Source organism: Penicillium rubens (genome assembly GCF_028828025.1).
Source record: "Penicillium rubens strain IBT 27055 chromosome Unknown utg000001l_segment0_segment0, whole genome shotgun sequence".
Lineage (NCBI taxonomy): Eukaryota > Fungi > Ascomycota > Eurotiomycetes > Eurotiales > Aspergillaceae > Penicillium > Penicillium rubens.
Genome location: NW_026890599.1, coordinates 4,512,085 through 4,527,926, shown reverse-complemented (window position 1 = coordinate 4,527,926; position 15,842 = coordinate 4,512,085). Strand labels below are relative to the sequence as shown.

The 15,842-nt window shown below is 49.4% G+C and overlaps 8 protein-coding genes across 8 annotated transcripts; 3 read left to right on the top strand and 5 right to left on the bottom strand.

Annotated features, from left to right (window-relative positions):
- Window positions 1–113: 113 nt before the first annotated feature.
- Window positions 114–3,550, bottom strand: N7525_001761 (putative SNF2 family helicase/ATPase; the record flags this gene model as incomplete). Its single annotated transcript, XM_061212037.1, has 2 exons — window positions 114–521; window positions 575–3,550. The coding sequence occupies 2 exons, from the start codon at window positions 3,548–3,550 to the stop codon at window positions 114–116; spliced, it is 3,384 nt and encodes a 1,127-aa protein (XP_061071263.1).
- Window positions 3,551–4,759: 1,209 nt separating this feature from the next.
- On the top strand, window positions 4,760–5,115 carry N7525_001760 (uncharacterized protein; the record flags this gene model as incomplete). Its single annotated transcript, XM_061212036.1, has 2 exons — window positions 4,760–4,853; window positions 4,982–5,115. 2 exons carry the CDS (start codon window positions 4,760–4,762, stop codon window positions 5,113–5,115), a joined length of 228 nt encoding a protein of 75 aa, XP_061071262.1.
- Window positions 5,116–5,374: 259 nt separating this feature from the next.
- On the bottom strand, window positions 5,375–7,868 carry N7525_001759 (uncharacterized protein; the record flags this gene model as incomplete). Its single annotated transcript, XM_061212035.1, has 14 exons — window positions 5,375–5,402; window positions 5,455–5,617; window positions 5,670–5,842; window positions 5,894–5,994; window positions 6,042–6,349; window positions 6,412–6,462; window positions 6,513–6,797; window positions 6,848–6,917; window positions 6,978–7,161; window positions 7,215–7,360; window positions 7,411–7,505; window positions 7,561–7,610; window positions 7,662–7,695; window positions 7,751–7,868. 14 exons carry the CDS (start codon window positions 7,866–7,868, stop codon window positions 5,375–5,377), a joined length of 1,806 nt encoding a protein of 601 aa, XP_061071261.1.
- A 966-nt stretch (window positions 7,869–8,834) lies between these two features.
- Window positions 8,835–9,851, bottom strand: N7525_001758 (SIR2 family NAD-dependent protein deacylase; the record flags this gene model as incomplete). The annotated part of the gene is made up of 2 exons (XM_061212034.1): window positions 8,835–9,454; window positions 9,512–9,851. 2 exons carry the CDS (start codon window positions 9,849–9,851, stop codon window positions 8,835–8,837), a joined length of 960 nt encoding a protein of 319 aa, XP_061071260.1.
- Window positions 9,852–10,434: 583 nt separating this feature from the next.
- Window positions 10,435–11,380, top strand: N7525_001757 (uncharacterized protein; the record flags this gene model as incomplete). Its single annotated transcript, XM_061212033.1, has 2 exons — window positions 10,435–10,904; window positions 10,954–11,380. The coding sequence occupies 2 exons, from the start codon at window positions 10,435–10,437 to the stop codon at window positions 11,378–11,380; spliced, it is 897 nt and encodes a 298-aa protein (XP_061071259.1).
- Window positions 11,381–11,787: 407 nt separating this feature from the next.
- N7525_001756 (uncharacterized protein) lies at window positions 11,788–12,691 on the bottom strand (the record flags this gene model as incomplete). Its single annotated transcript, XM_061212032.1, has 2 exons — window positions 11,788–11,850; window positions 11,909–12,691. 2 exons carry the CDS (start codon window positions 12,689–12,691, stop codon window positions 11,788–11,790), a joined length of 846 nt encoding a protein of 281 aa, XP_061071258.1.
- A 947-nt stretch (window positions 12,692–13,638) lies between these two features.
- On the top strand, window positions 13,639–14,308 carry N7525_001755 (ubiquitin-like protein ATG12; the record flags this gene model as incomplete). The annotated part of the gene is made up of 3 exons (XM_002557590.1): window positions 13,639–13,897; window positions 13,982–14,181; window positions 14,249–14,308. 3 exons carry the CDS (start codon window positions 13,639–13,641, stop codon window positions 14,306–14,308), a joined length of 519 nt encoding a protein of 172 aa, XP_002557636.1.
- Window positions 14,309–14,441: 133 nt separating this feature from the next.
- N7525_001754 (3-methyl-2-oxobutanoate hydroxymethyltransferase ECM31) lies at window positions 14,442–15,585 on the bottom strand (the record flags this gene model as incomplete). The annotated part of the gene is made up of 2 exons (XM_002557591.1): window positions 14,442–15,062; window positions 15,127–15,585. 2 exons carry the CDS (start codon window positions 15,583–15,585, stop codon window positions 14,442–14,444), a joined length of 1,080 nt encoding a protein of 359 aa, XP_002557637.1.
- Window positions 15,586–15,842: the final 257 nt, after the last annotated feature.

Here is a 15,842-nt window from a genome sequence, read left to right as displayed (position 1 = left end):
TCCAACAAGAAATAAAATAAACCTAGCAGAAATACTCCAACTCGTTTCCTCGCGCCAACCCGACTCCCCAAAAGTTATCTCCAAGGTCATTTCATAATTTCGTACCATGCTGATTACCAGCGGCGGCCATAAACCGAGTCTTCATTTCGCGGCCGGTTAGGCTGGACCTGATGTCCCCGGCTGCGTGGGCCAGACTGTGTTGACTCCTGAGAGGAGGAAGGAGCAGGCCCAGTCTCATCCCCGGTATTCAGCAGCCGAGTAGGCTGGTTGAAGTCCAGGGTGCTCTGGTTGTCCGTGAATCGGGATTCTGCATCACGACCGAAGAGCGCCATCATGTCACGCATAGTGAGCTTGCCAGCGCCAGTCTTGCCCTCAATAGTAGCATTGGCCAGTTCACGCTTGCGGTCCTGCAGGGCCACAATGCGTTCCTCCACAGTACCCTTGATGACCATCTTATAGATCTTCACGTCAATGGTTTGATTCAGGCGATGGACACGATCGATGGCTTGTTCCTCCACAAACTAGGTTCAGGTTAGCACAATGCGCAATAGATTATAAAAAGGTAGCAACTTACGGGATTCCAGAAGGGTTCCAAGATGACCACGCGACTAGCGGCTGTCAGATTGAGGCCTAATGCACCGGCACGCAAACTGCAGAGCAATACACGAGTGCCACTGTTGTTTCGGAGCTTTTCGAGACTGGCTTCGCGGTGGTTATTTGCCATTCCTCCATCGTAGCGGGCGAAGCCAATATTGGCAGTCTTCAAGAAGGGCTCGATCTTGTCAAGCATAGATGTGAAGACGGAGAAAACGATGAACTTGAAGTCCGGTGCCTCGCGATTGAGGATACGCATAAGATGGCGGATCTTGGTGGACGGAAGCTCTCCGTTTTCTCCTTCATCGTTGTAGATGTCGTCATCTTCAGAATCGCTTTCATCCTCAGAATCACTCAGGATAATGGGTTTGCTCTTCCTTCTGGAGGGTGATTCGATCTCATCATCGGTCTCCTCGTCCGAAACGAGCCATTCTCCACCTCCTTCGGCGTTTTCATCGTCGGAACCACCGGCTTTCCCGAGGTTAGAGATCTTGCGCTGGTCATCAGGTACAACCCAATCTCCTTCTTCATCTTCATCGTCACTATCAAGAATGACTCGACGATTTTTGCGAGAACGAGCGATTTGTGCCTCGGATTTGCGGGCTGACGGGGAGTCCAGAACATCAAGCTTCTTGTGGCTCTTCTTCGACTTCTTTTTCTTCTTCTTATCTGTGCCCATAACATTTGTATTGAGGTCGGCTTCACATTCACCGCAGCGACTACCACCGACCTTGATTTCGTTTGGACTCAGGTCCGTTTGGCAAACATCGCATTTCTTCGCGACAACGCTCATCGCCCCGAAAAGATCGGCGATGTTGTCAAGGTCATCCGGCTTTGGCTGCGTCGACTGGCTGTTCGTACTGCCATTCTGCAAAAGAATATCCTTGTCCTTGGCCAGGTCGCCCTTGACCAAGTCTGGGTGGTTACAAGACTGGCGTAGACGCAAGAGCAGGACCAAAGCTCCAGCGTAATCGACCTTGGCACCGCCCATCATTTTCTCAAGGCTATTATCCGTCCGCTGTTCGAGACGCTTGTAGAAGTTCAACTCGCCAGGCATGAATTCAGCATCCACCTTAATGACCTCACGTTTGGTGATGTGGAATCCATTCGAGGACTTCTTCGGCTTGCCGTCCGGTCCTTCCTCGCCAGGCTTGTCGTTCAGTCTAAGAACATCCTTGGTGCGCCGTTTCATAAAGGCCTTCAGATAGACCTGTAGTCGCTGAATAGCGAGACCTCCACGGCCATTGTTCAAAGGACGGCTGATTTGATCTCTCCATGCAGCCAACTCGTCATAGGGCTTCACTCGAAGGAATTTTATCAGACTTTGCAACTCATCCAGGTTGTTTTGCAATGGCGTTCCTGTCAAGCACCAGCGGTATTGGGCATCCAATGCATATGCTGACTGGGTGGCCTTGGCGTTGCGATTCTTGATTGTGTGCGCTTCATCGAGAATGATGCGGTACCAATGAACAGCGAAGATACCCGCCTTTTTGGCCTTGTCTGATGCCGACGAATTGAATTCGGAGGTAAGAGTGCCATACGTTGTGATCACAACATCGTACTTGTCCAGCGTCGTCGAAGTCTTCTCGCGCGTTGTGCCGTGATAGAGGCAAACACGCAGCTTGTGAGACGTCTCAACTTTGTCCTTGATTTCCGCCTCCCATTGCTTGATGAGCGCAAGGGGCGCAATTACCAAAGTGGAGGCAGCGCAGTTTGGGGGCAGCTTGGTCGTCTTCCCCTCTGACTCAGTGTTCTCGCTATGATCATGGTCGGATTTACGGTTTTTGAGCAGCAAAGCAATTGTTTGCACCGTCTTGCCCAAGCCCATATCATCTGCAAGGATTCCGCCTTTCGGGAAAATTCCTTTGCTCGTCTTTCGGCCAGTCTCTTTGTCACACATCCATCTCACACCATCAATTTGATGGGGAAGGAGGGTGACTTTTAGGCCTTCGATGACCGCATCATCTTCGTCGTCTGACTCCTCCTCCTCCTCCTCCTCTTCTTCTTCCTCCTCTGCTGCCTCATCGTGTTCTTCGTCTGACTGGGCAACTACTTTCTCTTGCTCAACCTTGGCAGATGAATCTTGTTCAGTCTTAGTATCATTACCCTTCGGGTCGTTGACTGTCACCCCTTCAAGTTGAGCCGCAAGATCATCAAGATCGTCGGTCGCTTGTTCCTTCTTCTCATCCACAATGACTTCATCCTTCTGCTTCTTCTGTGACTTCTTCTTGGATCCCTTCTTTCCACCCTTCTTCTTCTTGCCTTTGGGTTTCAGCTCAGCCTTGTCCTCCTCGTCCTCGAATGCACCTTCAAGCAAAGCTTTGATGTTCTCGTTTGCCATAGCCGTATCCACATAGCCATTCATATCCATGGCCCCGAAGCTTGGAGTGGCACGGGCCGTCGGGCGTGGAACAGGATCAGTGTCATCACGTGTGAGATCAATAAATTTCTGTAGGTTGGACGCGCCTCCCATTTTTGGTGGAACAGGCTTGGATTGATAGATCGGCCTAGGGGCCCGAGGAGTTGTCCAAGTGACATTTTCAGGTCGCTTGATACTCACTGCACCGTGGTGGAATCCTCCACGAGGGTTGTTGTAGGCTGATGGTGCCACCGGCTTGAATGGGTCCCATGGCTCGCTTCGCTTCGCCGACGGCGTAGCGACTGGGGCACCTGAAGTGCCCGGTGGGCGATAAGCGTGAGGGGTAGCACTTGGCTGGCCGGGAGGGCGCGATTGTGGCTGCTGTTGCGGCTGCGGTCTAGGGGCAGGTCGATGATGTTCAGCCCGGGATTGATTCGGCTTCGGAATGTTGAAAAGGTGGTTTGATCTGTGCTGCGATGGCCCGATCGGCGAGGGTTTTCCGAATTCGGGTTCTTGGATATGTGCGGGGTGAGGTCGGGTGTTTGGCTTTCCCCCTGGAGTGAGGGGCTCCATTGGCGCGGTGCTTTCTCTGGCCATCGTGTTCTAACGAGCGGTGTGGTTTGGAGATTGTCTTGTCAGACGCGTAATATGTTGGTCTGCTGGATTCACTGGATTATCGAGTCTGAAATGATCTGATCTTAGGACATCAAGACGCGTAGAGGAATCTCAGAGCACTGGAATTTGCCGTTAGCCTTTCGTGTTCTTTGTGTGCCGACTCGATGAGTTCGTGGACTTCTCCGGTCCTGTTGGGATTGAAATTGCAAGACCAAAAATAACTGGATGCAATAATATAGAGGAAACTAACCCTTAGATGATGCCTTGAATCCAGAGTGTTTGGTCGATGGTGGGGGTTTGCAGACATCAAAGAGAAAAGAGTCGTTATCGATTCCAGGTGGTTATCGTTTTGTTGGCCTAGCAACGGATGATACCTCAGGCAGAACTAAGAACATCACCTAGGACGTCACCTTCATAGCTCTTCCCGATTGATCTAAGCATATGCAGCTATCGTGTAAGTGGAAGGTGTTAGGCCTTAACATATACAAGTACAAAGTCGCTTCCTCATGTTCACTTTCATCTCTGTTTGTCTTTGAGCGACACTATCCTCACCTTCATCTCCTCACCTCTCATCATTCCAGAAACACGACAGTACTACCGTTGTGTCGAGTAATCCAAGAGAGCCTGCTGGGCTGTGAGGAAATGAGGTGCCACTTCAATACCCTCCACCTATTCAGCCAGTGGAAACACCTTCGTCGAGCAATACCAAGCCAATTCAATTGGTGGCTTATATCACGAAAATGGGCAGATCCAAAAACACTAAAAGCCCAAGTCAGAATGGCTATAGATGGCATCAAAAATAATGTCAAGCGGAGGATTCTCCCAACTTGCAAGTACAAGTTTATTACAAACATCATGACTTCGCCGTCCAGATGTCGTCTGATACCCTATCACTCTCGTGCAGGATAAGGAATTCGCAACGCCTCACTCTTCATCTGCCATCATGATAAATGTGTCTTTTTTCTTTAAGACGCAACATCTTGAAGAAGGCCAGCATATTTCTCTGCACATCTTTTCGGAGTTTGACGACACGCGCCAACAACTCATCGCCCGAATCATTCGCTCAAGACTCAAGAGCTACCTCTGCATCAGCTTGTCAGCAGCCTTAGGCAACATCTGAAACCCAGTTCAGACACAGGCGCCCAGCTAGTGATTCATCGGTCATTGGCATTTCGATCCGACGATTCTGATATGGAGATTCTGCTAGCGAGTAGCCCAGCGGAAGGCGATATCACCCAATACAGCGGTGGAAACAGCTTAAGCCAGGACCGAAACCCGACGTGTTGTGAGTATCTATCAGGGACTTCTAGTCTCCAATGGTAGTGCTATGTCCTACTACCCTACTAAAAGCTCTACCTTATTAATCGTAACTAGTTACTAGGTAGGTACCTACCTAGGTATCTAGCCACCTAGATCGACAGTCAAAGTGTCCTCAACGCGCCCAGCCCCTCCTAGTTACCGCGGCGCCTCCAGCTCTACCTGGGATTATAATTGCCCTTTTGGAGCAGCGAGAAGAGGAGTGGGCTGCCAACAGAAGAACCGTCTAGAGAAGGGGTGAAGCGGATATAGGACCAGACAGGAGATTGTGGCCAGACAAGCTGAGATTAAGCGTTGAATGCTTACGCGTGGATGGCAGCAGGCCTCCTACCTGCACTAGTTCGGACCGTAGAATGGTCGGATTCTGGTCCAGGTTCCTGACGTCTACAGTGAATAACGCATCCATCATCAGAATAGTCCATTAAAATCCGTCCTGAAGCCAGCAAACTATGATTAGTTATTCCATACGCGCTCTAACTAGTCCTCCCTCTAGTTCTCCTTCCACATAGACGGAACACTATAAATCAAAGTCAGCTTGTAATCGGTAAAGAACCACTGCCGCTACTCACGAAACCTCAACGACGGCACATTTTCCACCCTGAACAACATTTGTGGCCTCTTTGATAGCAGGATCAAGCTCGCTTTGTGTCGTGACTGTCGCACCCCAAGCCTTACCGGCTGCAGCAGCGATTCCAGGATAATCGGGAGAAGGGTCAAACGAGATATTGAGATCTGGAGTGAATCAGTCACTGTGCACAAGGTAATTGGTTTACATCTCACTAACCTCGTCTGTTTGACTTCGACGACAGTCCTTCCCTGTGGACCAGAAGTGCAGACACCTTTGGTGCATTCCATCCGCCATTGTTGAGCACGACGAGGAGGAAGGGGATATCGTAGCGTCTGGCGATCCAATAGACACTTTCCATCTGCGAGAACAGATAGACACCATCGCCAACGCTGGGATTTATTAGATATTGAAAACGTGCTCTCGCAGTTGGGAGCACTTACATTCCACATACGAATGAACCAGGCTTGCCTAGCTTCACGCCCAATGCTGCACCACCGCCCCATCCTAGACCACCTGCCCCGCTAGCAACCAGACTTCCTGGCTAAATATTAATTAGCATTGAGCCAGCAGTTTGATACCAATACATACCTTGGTTAGGTTTAGATGGTGAATGAGATGGCCAGCATTGGTCACAGCCTCCAAAACGTAAATAGTGTCTTGTGGGAGACAATCACGCAGCCGTGATGCCAAGTATGGCACACTGACTACGCCATCTTCCGATGGTGATTCAAGTGTTCGTAGAGTTTCCCTCCAGGTCTTGTAGTGCTTTGACCGTTCTTCAAACTCCAGGGTGTACCTAGCCCGAGCGATATTGTGTTCATCCAGGAAAGCATTGATTTGCGCAAGCGCAATTCCACAGCCAACCTTGAGTCTGCGAGTGGCGTTGATCGAGAATACTGATACCTAATTATTAGCGAAACAGGAAAAAGACAGTCGTACGGCCTAATTGTGAACGTACGTGGCATCTGTTGCTTCAGCGGATCGACATCTAGATGAAATACCTTCGTGCCTGCAGCGCCTGTCAGAAAAGCATCAAACATTGCCTTGAGGTATCCTTACCGGTCCGGGGCTTTCCAGCAGTAGGAATCCAAGGCACATCACAATCGAGAATAAGAATAACGTCAGCTTCAAGAACTTCCGGGTGAGTGGTGACGGTAACGCCGCGATAAGCTTCGTGGTCACTTCGCAGACAAACGTCGGAGCCGACCATTTCCACGACGGTGATTGGAAGTTTATCACAGAGCTCAGCTAAGAGGGCTGGTGCTTTGAGATTCCGACCAAGATAACTTGTGATGACAAGCGGTCGCTTTGCATCCATGAGCGACTTGGCAATTAATTCCACCTCTGTTCGTGTCAGCGATGTGAAGTAATAACTTGGATAATGACCAACCTACCTTGCTCTGGCAATGCACTTGGAGCGATTGGACTGAGAATGTCTCCGTCTAAGGATTCTGTTCCCACACGCTGAATAGTAGATTTGGTTAGTAGTAATTTTAGTGTATTTCGGTGATTGCGAATACTTACTTCCTCCAGAACCTCTCTCGCAGCCATTAAATATGCTGGGCCTTTCGGATCGGATGTAGCAAATTGCAAAGCCCGCGAGACCATTTGTTTGATATTGCGTCCGGTCTTTATTTCACCAGTGTATCTGCAGTATTGCCGGACAATGGCTGCTTGATCAGGTACGTCTTGGAGCCAATGGATGAACCTGCAGTAGTGTCAGTGGGCTCAAGATAAGCATCCTCTCTTGGGCTTGCTAACTCTGTTCTGGAACCCAACAACTCTCCATTCTGTGTAAAAGGACTCAGGCCAGCAAAGCACAGGACAGGAACTCTGCTAACGGAGGCGTTATGTATGGACTGCCCCATAGCGAGGGTGCCGCAGTCGACATGCACAATTACACATTGCTTGCAAGAGTTAGCAAGAACCAATTTGGATGCTGGGCATAGTCACGTACCGGTACTCCTGTAGCTTGAGCATATCCCAGCGCAGCTGATAGTGCAACTAGCTCTGAAGGGCAGGTAATGATGTTTGGGAAATTGAGATTGTTTTCTAGATATGAATTACGATTTAGCCCTGGGTATTGGATAACATCTCCGGTACGCACCTTGCCTAGCCTTGATCATCGCTTCCAGCATTGCAGGATGGTCGCTCCCACTATTGGACCGGTCAAAACACATCAGGTTGGTGGCTATTATAGGGACTCACAGGTTGACGAAGCAGTGAGTGATGCCGGCCTCAGCTGGGAGAAAGGTTAGCGCCTTTCTAATGGATTGCATAAAGCTCTGGTCACATACACAGCGCCTCGAAGAAATTCTCAGCCGCAGATGTAAGAGTGCCATCTTTAACAATGTCATCCTCATCATCGCTTTCTTGTTTCTTTCGTTTCTGGGGTACTGTATTTGTCGACTTCATTGTGTATGTCTTTCAATTGAGTTGCAATTGGTATTTGTTGTCGAATGAGGGGCCGTCCGAGTTTAAATATCCAACCCCTTGGAGCTGAAGGGCAATGCAGCTCTATATGTGAACCCCGCATAGTAACACAGTGGATCTAGGCCAATCATTCAAAAGTGCAGATCAGCTCGTAATTCCGCTATTTATGGGGTTGGAGATTGGAATACCCGAGGGATGATCGGCATTTGTGTACGGCAGTATTTTGGAATCCCCGCGATTGGCCTATCAATATCGAACCAGCTCATGTATCTCCCGATCACCATATTCCAACTGCAAAGACTCCGTCCACCTCAATATCGCAAGTTTCGAGCTTCGATAACTTCCGCCCGCAGGACGAGCGGTCAGAGCGCTCGAGGAAGCTAAGTTGATCATTATGCATGAACCGCCATTAGCACGAGTCGACAATTGCATAGCGAGAAATGCGCGTGCCATATTGAAAAGACCATGGACATTGACTTCCCATGTCCTCCAATACACGTCCGGATCTGAGTCGAGTATTGGCTTTCACCTGGTGGCTTAGTCTGGCATATTGAGCCCATGAACGGTAGGTAGACTGCGAGAGTAGGATGCTGATATTGATAGGAGCATACAACACCCTAGTCCCAGTTGCCTGGTCTCCTTTGTACTTGCCGTTCTATTATATCTTCAAATATGTCGCTCTTCCCTGTATAGTCTGTCAGGTGCCGCTTCGGGCACTTCTTTATGACTCTCTGAAATCCCGCCTTTTTCCACGTGGTTTATTAGACTTTAGGACGATAAGGAGAAATGGAAAAAGACGCTGGTGGGAAAGGGAAAACTAGCTGGAAATCGTGCCATATCGCCTTGTCATCCAACGATTATGTCCAGGTCTGTCCCATCGCTACTTTGCAAACCTCACTATCAATAATTCGCCGTCCTCGTGTCAACTCCCCGCCCCCAACAAGCAAATCAGATATCCCCAATAACACTCTTGAGTATCTCGGGAACAATAACTCCCGCGTCTCCCTGGAAGAACCAATCGCCGTAGTGAAGCTCCCCCGGCGTATCGTTTGGATCCATATTGCAGACCGCAACTCGGGCGCCCTGCGAACGAGCCTCATGGACATACCCTGCGGCCGGAAAGACCTTCGCGCTGGTGCCAATGACCAGACACAGATCGACCGGACCCGCTGCGATCCACTTATCTACCGCCCTGATCGTCTTCTCCGGCAAGGGTTCTCCAAACCACACGACTCCCGGTCGGAGCAAGCCATCCTCGCATTTCGGGCATTGAGGTAGGTCCTCTCTGGCTACTGTGGCGATAGGATTACTCGCATCGGAGATATCAACCTCGGTACTCGTATCATCTAGCGCTTCTCCGATCGCTTTCGATGCTTGCTCGCCAGTCTTGTCGGTCGCAGAGGGGTTAAGACCTGAACTCTTTTTGGGAATTTCGAGAGCGGGAACGATGGGATCGGTGTAGTTGTCTTCGGTGTAGTTGCAATAGAAATTGGTGCATTTAACATTGAAGAGAGTGCCGTGGAGAAGATGTAGCTGTTTCACGGGATGGTTGGCTCGCTGGGAGAGGCCTATAAGAAATAGGGATTTAGTAGACAAAAAACAAACGACTTGCTGGACATCCATACCGTCAACATTTTGACTCAATGTGAGGAAGTCTTCGTTCCTTCGCGCTAGCTCTGCTAAGGCGTAATGTGCTCTGTTGGGATCGGCTTGCAAAGCCATGTGTCGCCGGTAGCTGTAGAATTGCCAGACGAGACCGGGAGTCTCATCGAAAGCTTCTGGAGTTGCGAGGGAGGTTGCATCGTGGGAACGCCAGAGTCCGCCTGCGCCACGGAAGGTGGGCAAGCCTGATGATGCAGAGATTCCAGCTCCAAGAAGAGCAACGATGCGTTTGCACCCTCTCAAATATTCAGTAAATGACTGAATGTCGGCAGCCGGCACTATGCTCTTTGCAGATGAAGCCATGGCCTCGTCAAAATATTCCCGAGGTCAAGAAGGAAGAGCTGAGCTTATCAAAGAAGCTGAAGTGGAGATGCGGGGGAATTTATAGTTACCATGTCAACGCCTGATCTATAAGGCGTTAGAATCATTGCTCGAACATCACACTTCGTTAGTACTTATTGACTTGCTCGTGTGGTATTTCTTTCTTTCCTTATTCCCCTTCAGCAAAATAAAACGGAATATGGCAATTTAGCAGGAGCTCCTGTCTGCTGATTCTTCCAAGGTTGGTATTATATACTTTCTCAGCTCTGACTCTGCGCAGATTACTCAAAGTGGTGTTTGACACAATGGGAACAGGGAACAGCCATAGCCCTGGAGAAGTGACAAAGGGGAACACAAAGAGGAAGACACTGCTTGTCGGCAATCAACGATTACATTGCAGAAGCTTAGCTTTGTCGGACATCCCCGGCGTGTAACATTGCCAATATATCATGCAACCCTGTCCTGCCGACCTTTAGCTTCATTGCCAGTTCAGGTATCGCACCTCTAAACCCGGGCGACTCAAATATGAGGAAATCTAGATTGCCAAAGAAATATCAAGTCCATGATGTCCCGCAGGCCACTCACTCCACCATTGCTGGAGAACAAAGATTCCAAGCCTCAAGTCCCACCAACTCGTCGTGGATGGCGGTTATTACTTCCAAAGCGACGCGAGAAACAATCTACCCAAGATACCTTGAAACAAACCCAGTCTCCTCTGTTCGGATGTTTGCCTACCGAAATTCGACTCCTCATCTGGGAACATTATCTCTGTAGCCGTATGCTGCATATTACTGCCCAATACATACGGCGCAAATGGAGACGAGACAAAAGACAGATTATCGGGGTCTTGTGCGTCATACCTCGCAATTTCTGTCCATGCAGTCATCATCATTGTCAGGCAAGAATTGTTGCGCGGGATTACTATACGGGTAAGCGTAGGAAACGCATCCTATATTTTGATGATATCTCCTACTCTATGGAACATGAGACAAGGAGAGTCGATTTCACGCCACTTTTACAATCGTGTCGAAGAGTGTGAGTACTTCCATTCATGTTCAAAATACTCAATTAACAGCGTGGTCAGATACTCGGAGATTGTGGATATCATGTTTCAAAACAACACTTTCCACTTTCACGACTGGCAAACGATTATTGATTTTTCCCATACACTTCTACCACATCGCCTGAGCATGATACGCATTTTACAGCTCAGTTTTCCCTATCTCGATCTCACTGGTTGGAATACATGCTGCCAGATTCTCGCTACTAAGCTGCCTGGTCTGAAGACATTGACCATCCGTTTACTTGCTCCCTACAGAAAGCGTCTGGTAGATTGCCTTATGCCGCTGTATCAGATTCAACAGCCCGCGGTTTTCACAGTCGTGGTGACCATACTAGGGCCTGACCCCCAATGGGAGGTGTTGACCAGGTTTGTTGATGCACCTTTTCGAATCGAACTTGTGGAGAGAGATAGCCATCGGAAGGCACATTGTTACACTCCTCCTATCTAGGTGCCTAGGCACCGCTACCATGTACGGCTACCAGCCGGCGCACGGGAGCACCTGGGCAGCCAGCCAGACCTGCTCCTCTTTAGTTGCAACATCCCAGACTAGAAATGGCATCATCTTTCCTTCCATCTAAAATAACACTACCATAGTGTAACACATATAGACCATTTACTAGCAATGTATCAGATTTTCTGGAATCGATTTGAACTCCAAACATTTCATAAATCCTCATCTCTCCCGAGTAACGTTTTCCTACGTACATTCCCATAGCCACACACAATGTATTTCGCTTTTGTTTCAACCAATGCAAATTCCGAAGTCCACTCATACCTTGGCCACTGAATCTCTGTTCTTGAAATTCCAGCCTTGAAGTAGAAGAGATTGGCTGGAGCGAATTGCAGGCTTGTAGCTTACCCATAATAGCCACTCGTACCGTCAGCATTGATTACCCCTGCCGGAGGTAGTTGCCTGGCCTGTGTATTCTGGTCAGAGATTGTTATACTGCAGTTTGTCCACGGACGGACATCTCACCATTCTGTAGGTAGTATGGTACGACGGAGGCACTGTCCGGTATCCAACCTGCTGCAATTCCCCGTCTTGGGCCGGTCGTCCGCGTCCATTCCCCACTGATACTGGAGTGTCCGTTGGTCTCTGATGGGACGTCTCATCGTTCGTGTTGACGTGAACCTGGTAGGAGTCGAGCCCACCAGTTTCCCCACAACGCCTTGCTGTTTTCAAAGGGCGGCCCGACTGGTCTGTGGTGTTGCATATTCTTCTCTTTGTGTGAGCGTGGGTTGGATGAATCATGTTTCGGTGGGGTCGCACATTGCCTTGTATACCGCTTCCTCCAACCAAGCTTGGGAATAACCTTCCCTCCTCATTACCCGATGGTCTCTGAGCAGTAGGCTCAATCGCGTCAGTCGCCGTAGCTCCGGTAATCTCAGGATCGAGTTGAGGTTGCATTGAAGGACCCAGGATACGGGCCTCCAAGTCCTGTTTCATCCAGGCCCTTCTCAGTTTGCGCTCCATTTCGTGTATTTTATCGGGGACATCTATTGTTCCATCCTGGAAGGCATCCATCAATCTCATCTTGGCTGTAGCTTTGCTTTTTGTCGGTGGCAGCCCATAATGGAGAAGCTGCGCTTCGTACCAGTGGTCTTGGTAGTCGGCTGTGTTTATTCTGTCGCCTAATGGTGTGCTGAAAATGTTGTCCAGCTCGAAGTATGTTGCGCGTCGGTGGACATGGCCACTTGAGGAGGTGACGTAAAAAGTGTCGCCGTCAAAAGACCACTGGCCGTGGTAGACAGATGGCATCGTGTTTGTGATAGGCGGGTGAAAAAGAGTAGTTGAACCGAATGTAAAATGAAGATTTGTGTCTTCAATTTTCTTAGATACACCCCTCAGCAATCATTATCTGAGATTCACATGTCTATCTGTATGTAGATAGCAGATTGTTGATGCCGTACACACTTGCCATTTTAGCAAGTACGCGATGCGCCTATAACTGTAAAGAACACCTCTACTTAATTCGATAGTTGCTAGTTCCACTAGATACCTCTCTCATTTAGATTCTCAATATAACTTCGGATCTGTCCTTTTCCTGTGAATGTTGATCACTAGTGCTTAGGGTTGAAGAAGTCACCAGCGGCATTTTCCAGTAGATTCATTCATTCAGCTATGTGCCCACGCCAAATAACGGGATGGTAATAATAGTAATTACGATAAGGATAGCGCTCCAAATTATAATAACAACATGTCTCCAACATTGAAGCAAGTTAGCTATCCTTGTCCTTTGCGTTTAACTTGGTGCATCAATCATATCAAACGGGCTATTGAACCTATCACCGACAGGTTCCCATATTGAGACACGCGTGATCCGGTGCCTGCACAAGCTCGCCGACTTCTTTACGACATTCCTCTTTAAGTGATGTGATTGCCTATGTATTCTCTTCAGAAATGTCAACGCCTTGAAGTCTCCGGCAACATCCACAACCAAAAGTACAATGTCCAACCCCTCCGAGCCTGTTGTGTCCCTGTATCTTTAATACGATTTTGCTTCAACTTTTCACTTGATTTGTGTCTGAATATGTAGTCTGTGCCTTGTAGGTATATTACGGTGGTCTGCAGTACTTTTGGTAGTGTTTTTAAGCGTTGTTCGGGAACTCTAATGTTAGGGATATCCCCCCACCTCAACTCCCTTGAACTTACACCTTTCCACTCCCATCTTCTTGCTTTTCTTCGTACATCATACATCATACACCATGAATACATCTTCTCCAACACGCTCTCCACAGAGCTCCCCCAGTCCAAATCCACAGAGCACACTCAGCCACCGTCCAAGCCCGCGCCAGCCCCAGAGCTCGGACACACCACCCAACAGCTCCGCAAACGCCCCGATTCCAGATGACGAACATGGCGCGGATCTACCGATGAACATGACTGCATCGGTCATGTTGACCAATCTGCCCCGTGATGCGCACCAGGCGCTCGCCGATGTGGAGAGTATTGATTCGGGGAAAGGTAGGACCCCTCTTCTCCGAGCTTTGGGCTGATCAGACGACCGCGATCACAACAAATGATAGAACTCAACTAACGATAATTAAGTCACTGTTCGCTTCCAACCACTCCCGTCAGCCCCTATTTTGAAAAATCGGGTGTTCAAGGTTAGCGCTTCGCAGAAGTTCGAAACGGTTGTCAAGTTCTTGCGCAAGAAACTGGACTGTAAAGATACCGATTCCGTCTTTTGTTATGTTAACAGTGTGTTTGCGCCCGGGCTAGATGAAGGCATGGGCGGACTATGGAGGGTGAGTTTCAACTCGACTGTTTACGTACCCCTCGTATTTGACAGTTTGAAAGCTAACTTCATAATAGTGTTTCAAGACGGACGATCAATTGATTGTCGCTTATTCAATGACCCCAGCATTCGGCTGAGTAGGCATGAACAACCAGCATGAACTGCTGAACGATGCTATGTACAAATGATGATGATGATGATGACGCTTCTTAATACAGAACACGCAAGAAATGGCCAATGCAAAAAAAATAACGGGAACCAGGCACATCATCAATCCCGGAAGACCTCGTCAACCGTTTTCTGGAACCCGGCAAGCTCGTCCTTCGCAATGGGATACGTGTATTCCTCCGAAGGGAAAGCCCGACTCTTAACCTCATCGCGATACAGCGAAATGCCACGCGCAGCCTCATCCCAAACATCCGCATATTGCTTAACAAACTTCGGCACGAACCGACCAGGCTGGAAATTCCCAGTCATGTCAACCTGCACCAGAACCTGTCCGGAGCAGCCATTCCCGGCGCCAATGCCGATAGTCGGGATCCGCAGCTTCCGCGTGATGATCGACGCAACCTCCGCCGGCATCGCCTCAAGCACGAGCATGAACGCGCCAGCTTCTTGCATCGCAAGTGCATCGCGCAGCAGCTTCATCGCGCTGATAGCCGTCTTGCCCTGCACCCGGAAACCACCGAGGGCATTCTGTCGCTGTGGCGTGAGCCCGACATGGCCTACTACCGGAACACCGGCTTGCGTGATGCGCTTGATTGTGGGCGCGAGTTCTTGGCCACCTTCTAGCTTGACGCCGTGTACGCGGCCTTCCTTGATCAGACGAAGAGATGACTCAATTGCTTGCTCCGCGCACACTTCATATGACCCCATCGGTAGATCTCCAATCTGGAATCGGAATATGGTTGTTAGTCGGCGGCTGTGGCACTATTTCGGAATCCCGACAACTCACTATAAAGGCGGCTTTCGTTGCCCGCGCTACGCTCCGACAATGAAGAATCATCTCTTCCATAATGACCTCCGTGGTGTTTTCCAGTCCAAGAGCTACCATCCCTAAACTATCCCCTACCAAGACCATATCCATCCCCGACGCATCGGCAACATGGGCACTGGGAAAGTCATGCGCCGTGAGCATCGTGATCGGCTCCCCCTTCTTGTGCATGTTCTGGAGCGTCTGGATAGTAACCTTCTTCCGCGCCTTTCCATTCTCACTGGGTGTTGGCGCGGAATAGGAACTATGTCGTGTTTGGTAGAGGGAGTGTGGCGTCGGTACGTGGGAGGACAGGACAGGACAGCGTGCGGCGCGAATGGTACGTGCAGTTTGCGTTCTCGTAGCGGGAATGACTCCCGCCCTGAATAGCGATGAAGAAGCGAGTGCTGTGCGCCGCAATGAACAGCCTGGCGCGGCCATTGTGGTGTGATTGTCAAAAGTGGAGTGGCGCAATGCACCCGGTGATGCACGATACCAAAATACCGAGGGCTTCTGCGTTCAGTGAGTATGTATCTCAATGTCTCAGTATACAATGCTATATGCACTAGTTGTATCCCGTCGGAGCTGTAGAAATAGCTATAACAAAGGAATGGCGATGAGCTCAGCGGCGAACTGAAGCTTTTCCGGTGCGCGAGCGAAGAGGACAAAGAGGTCGAAGGACCATATATGAGACTATG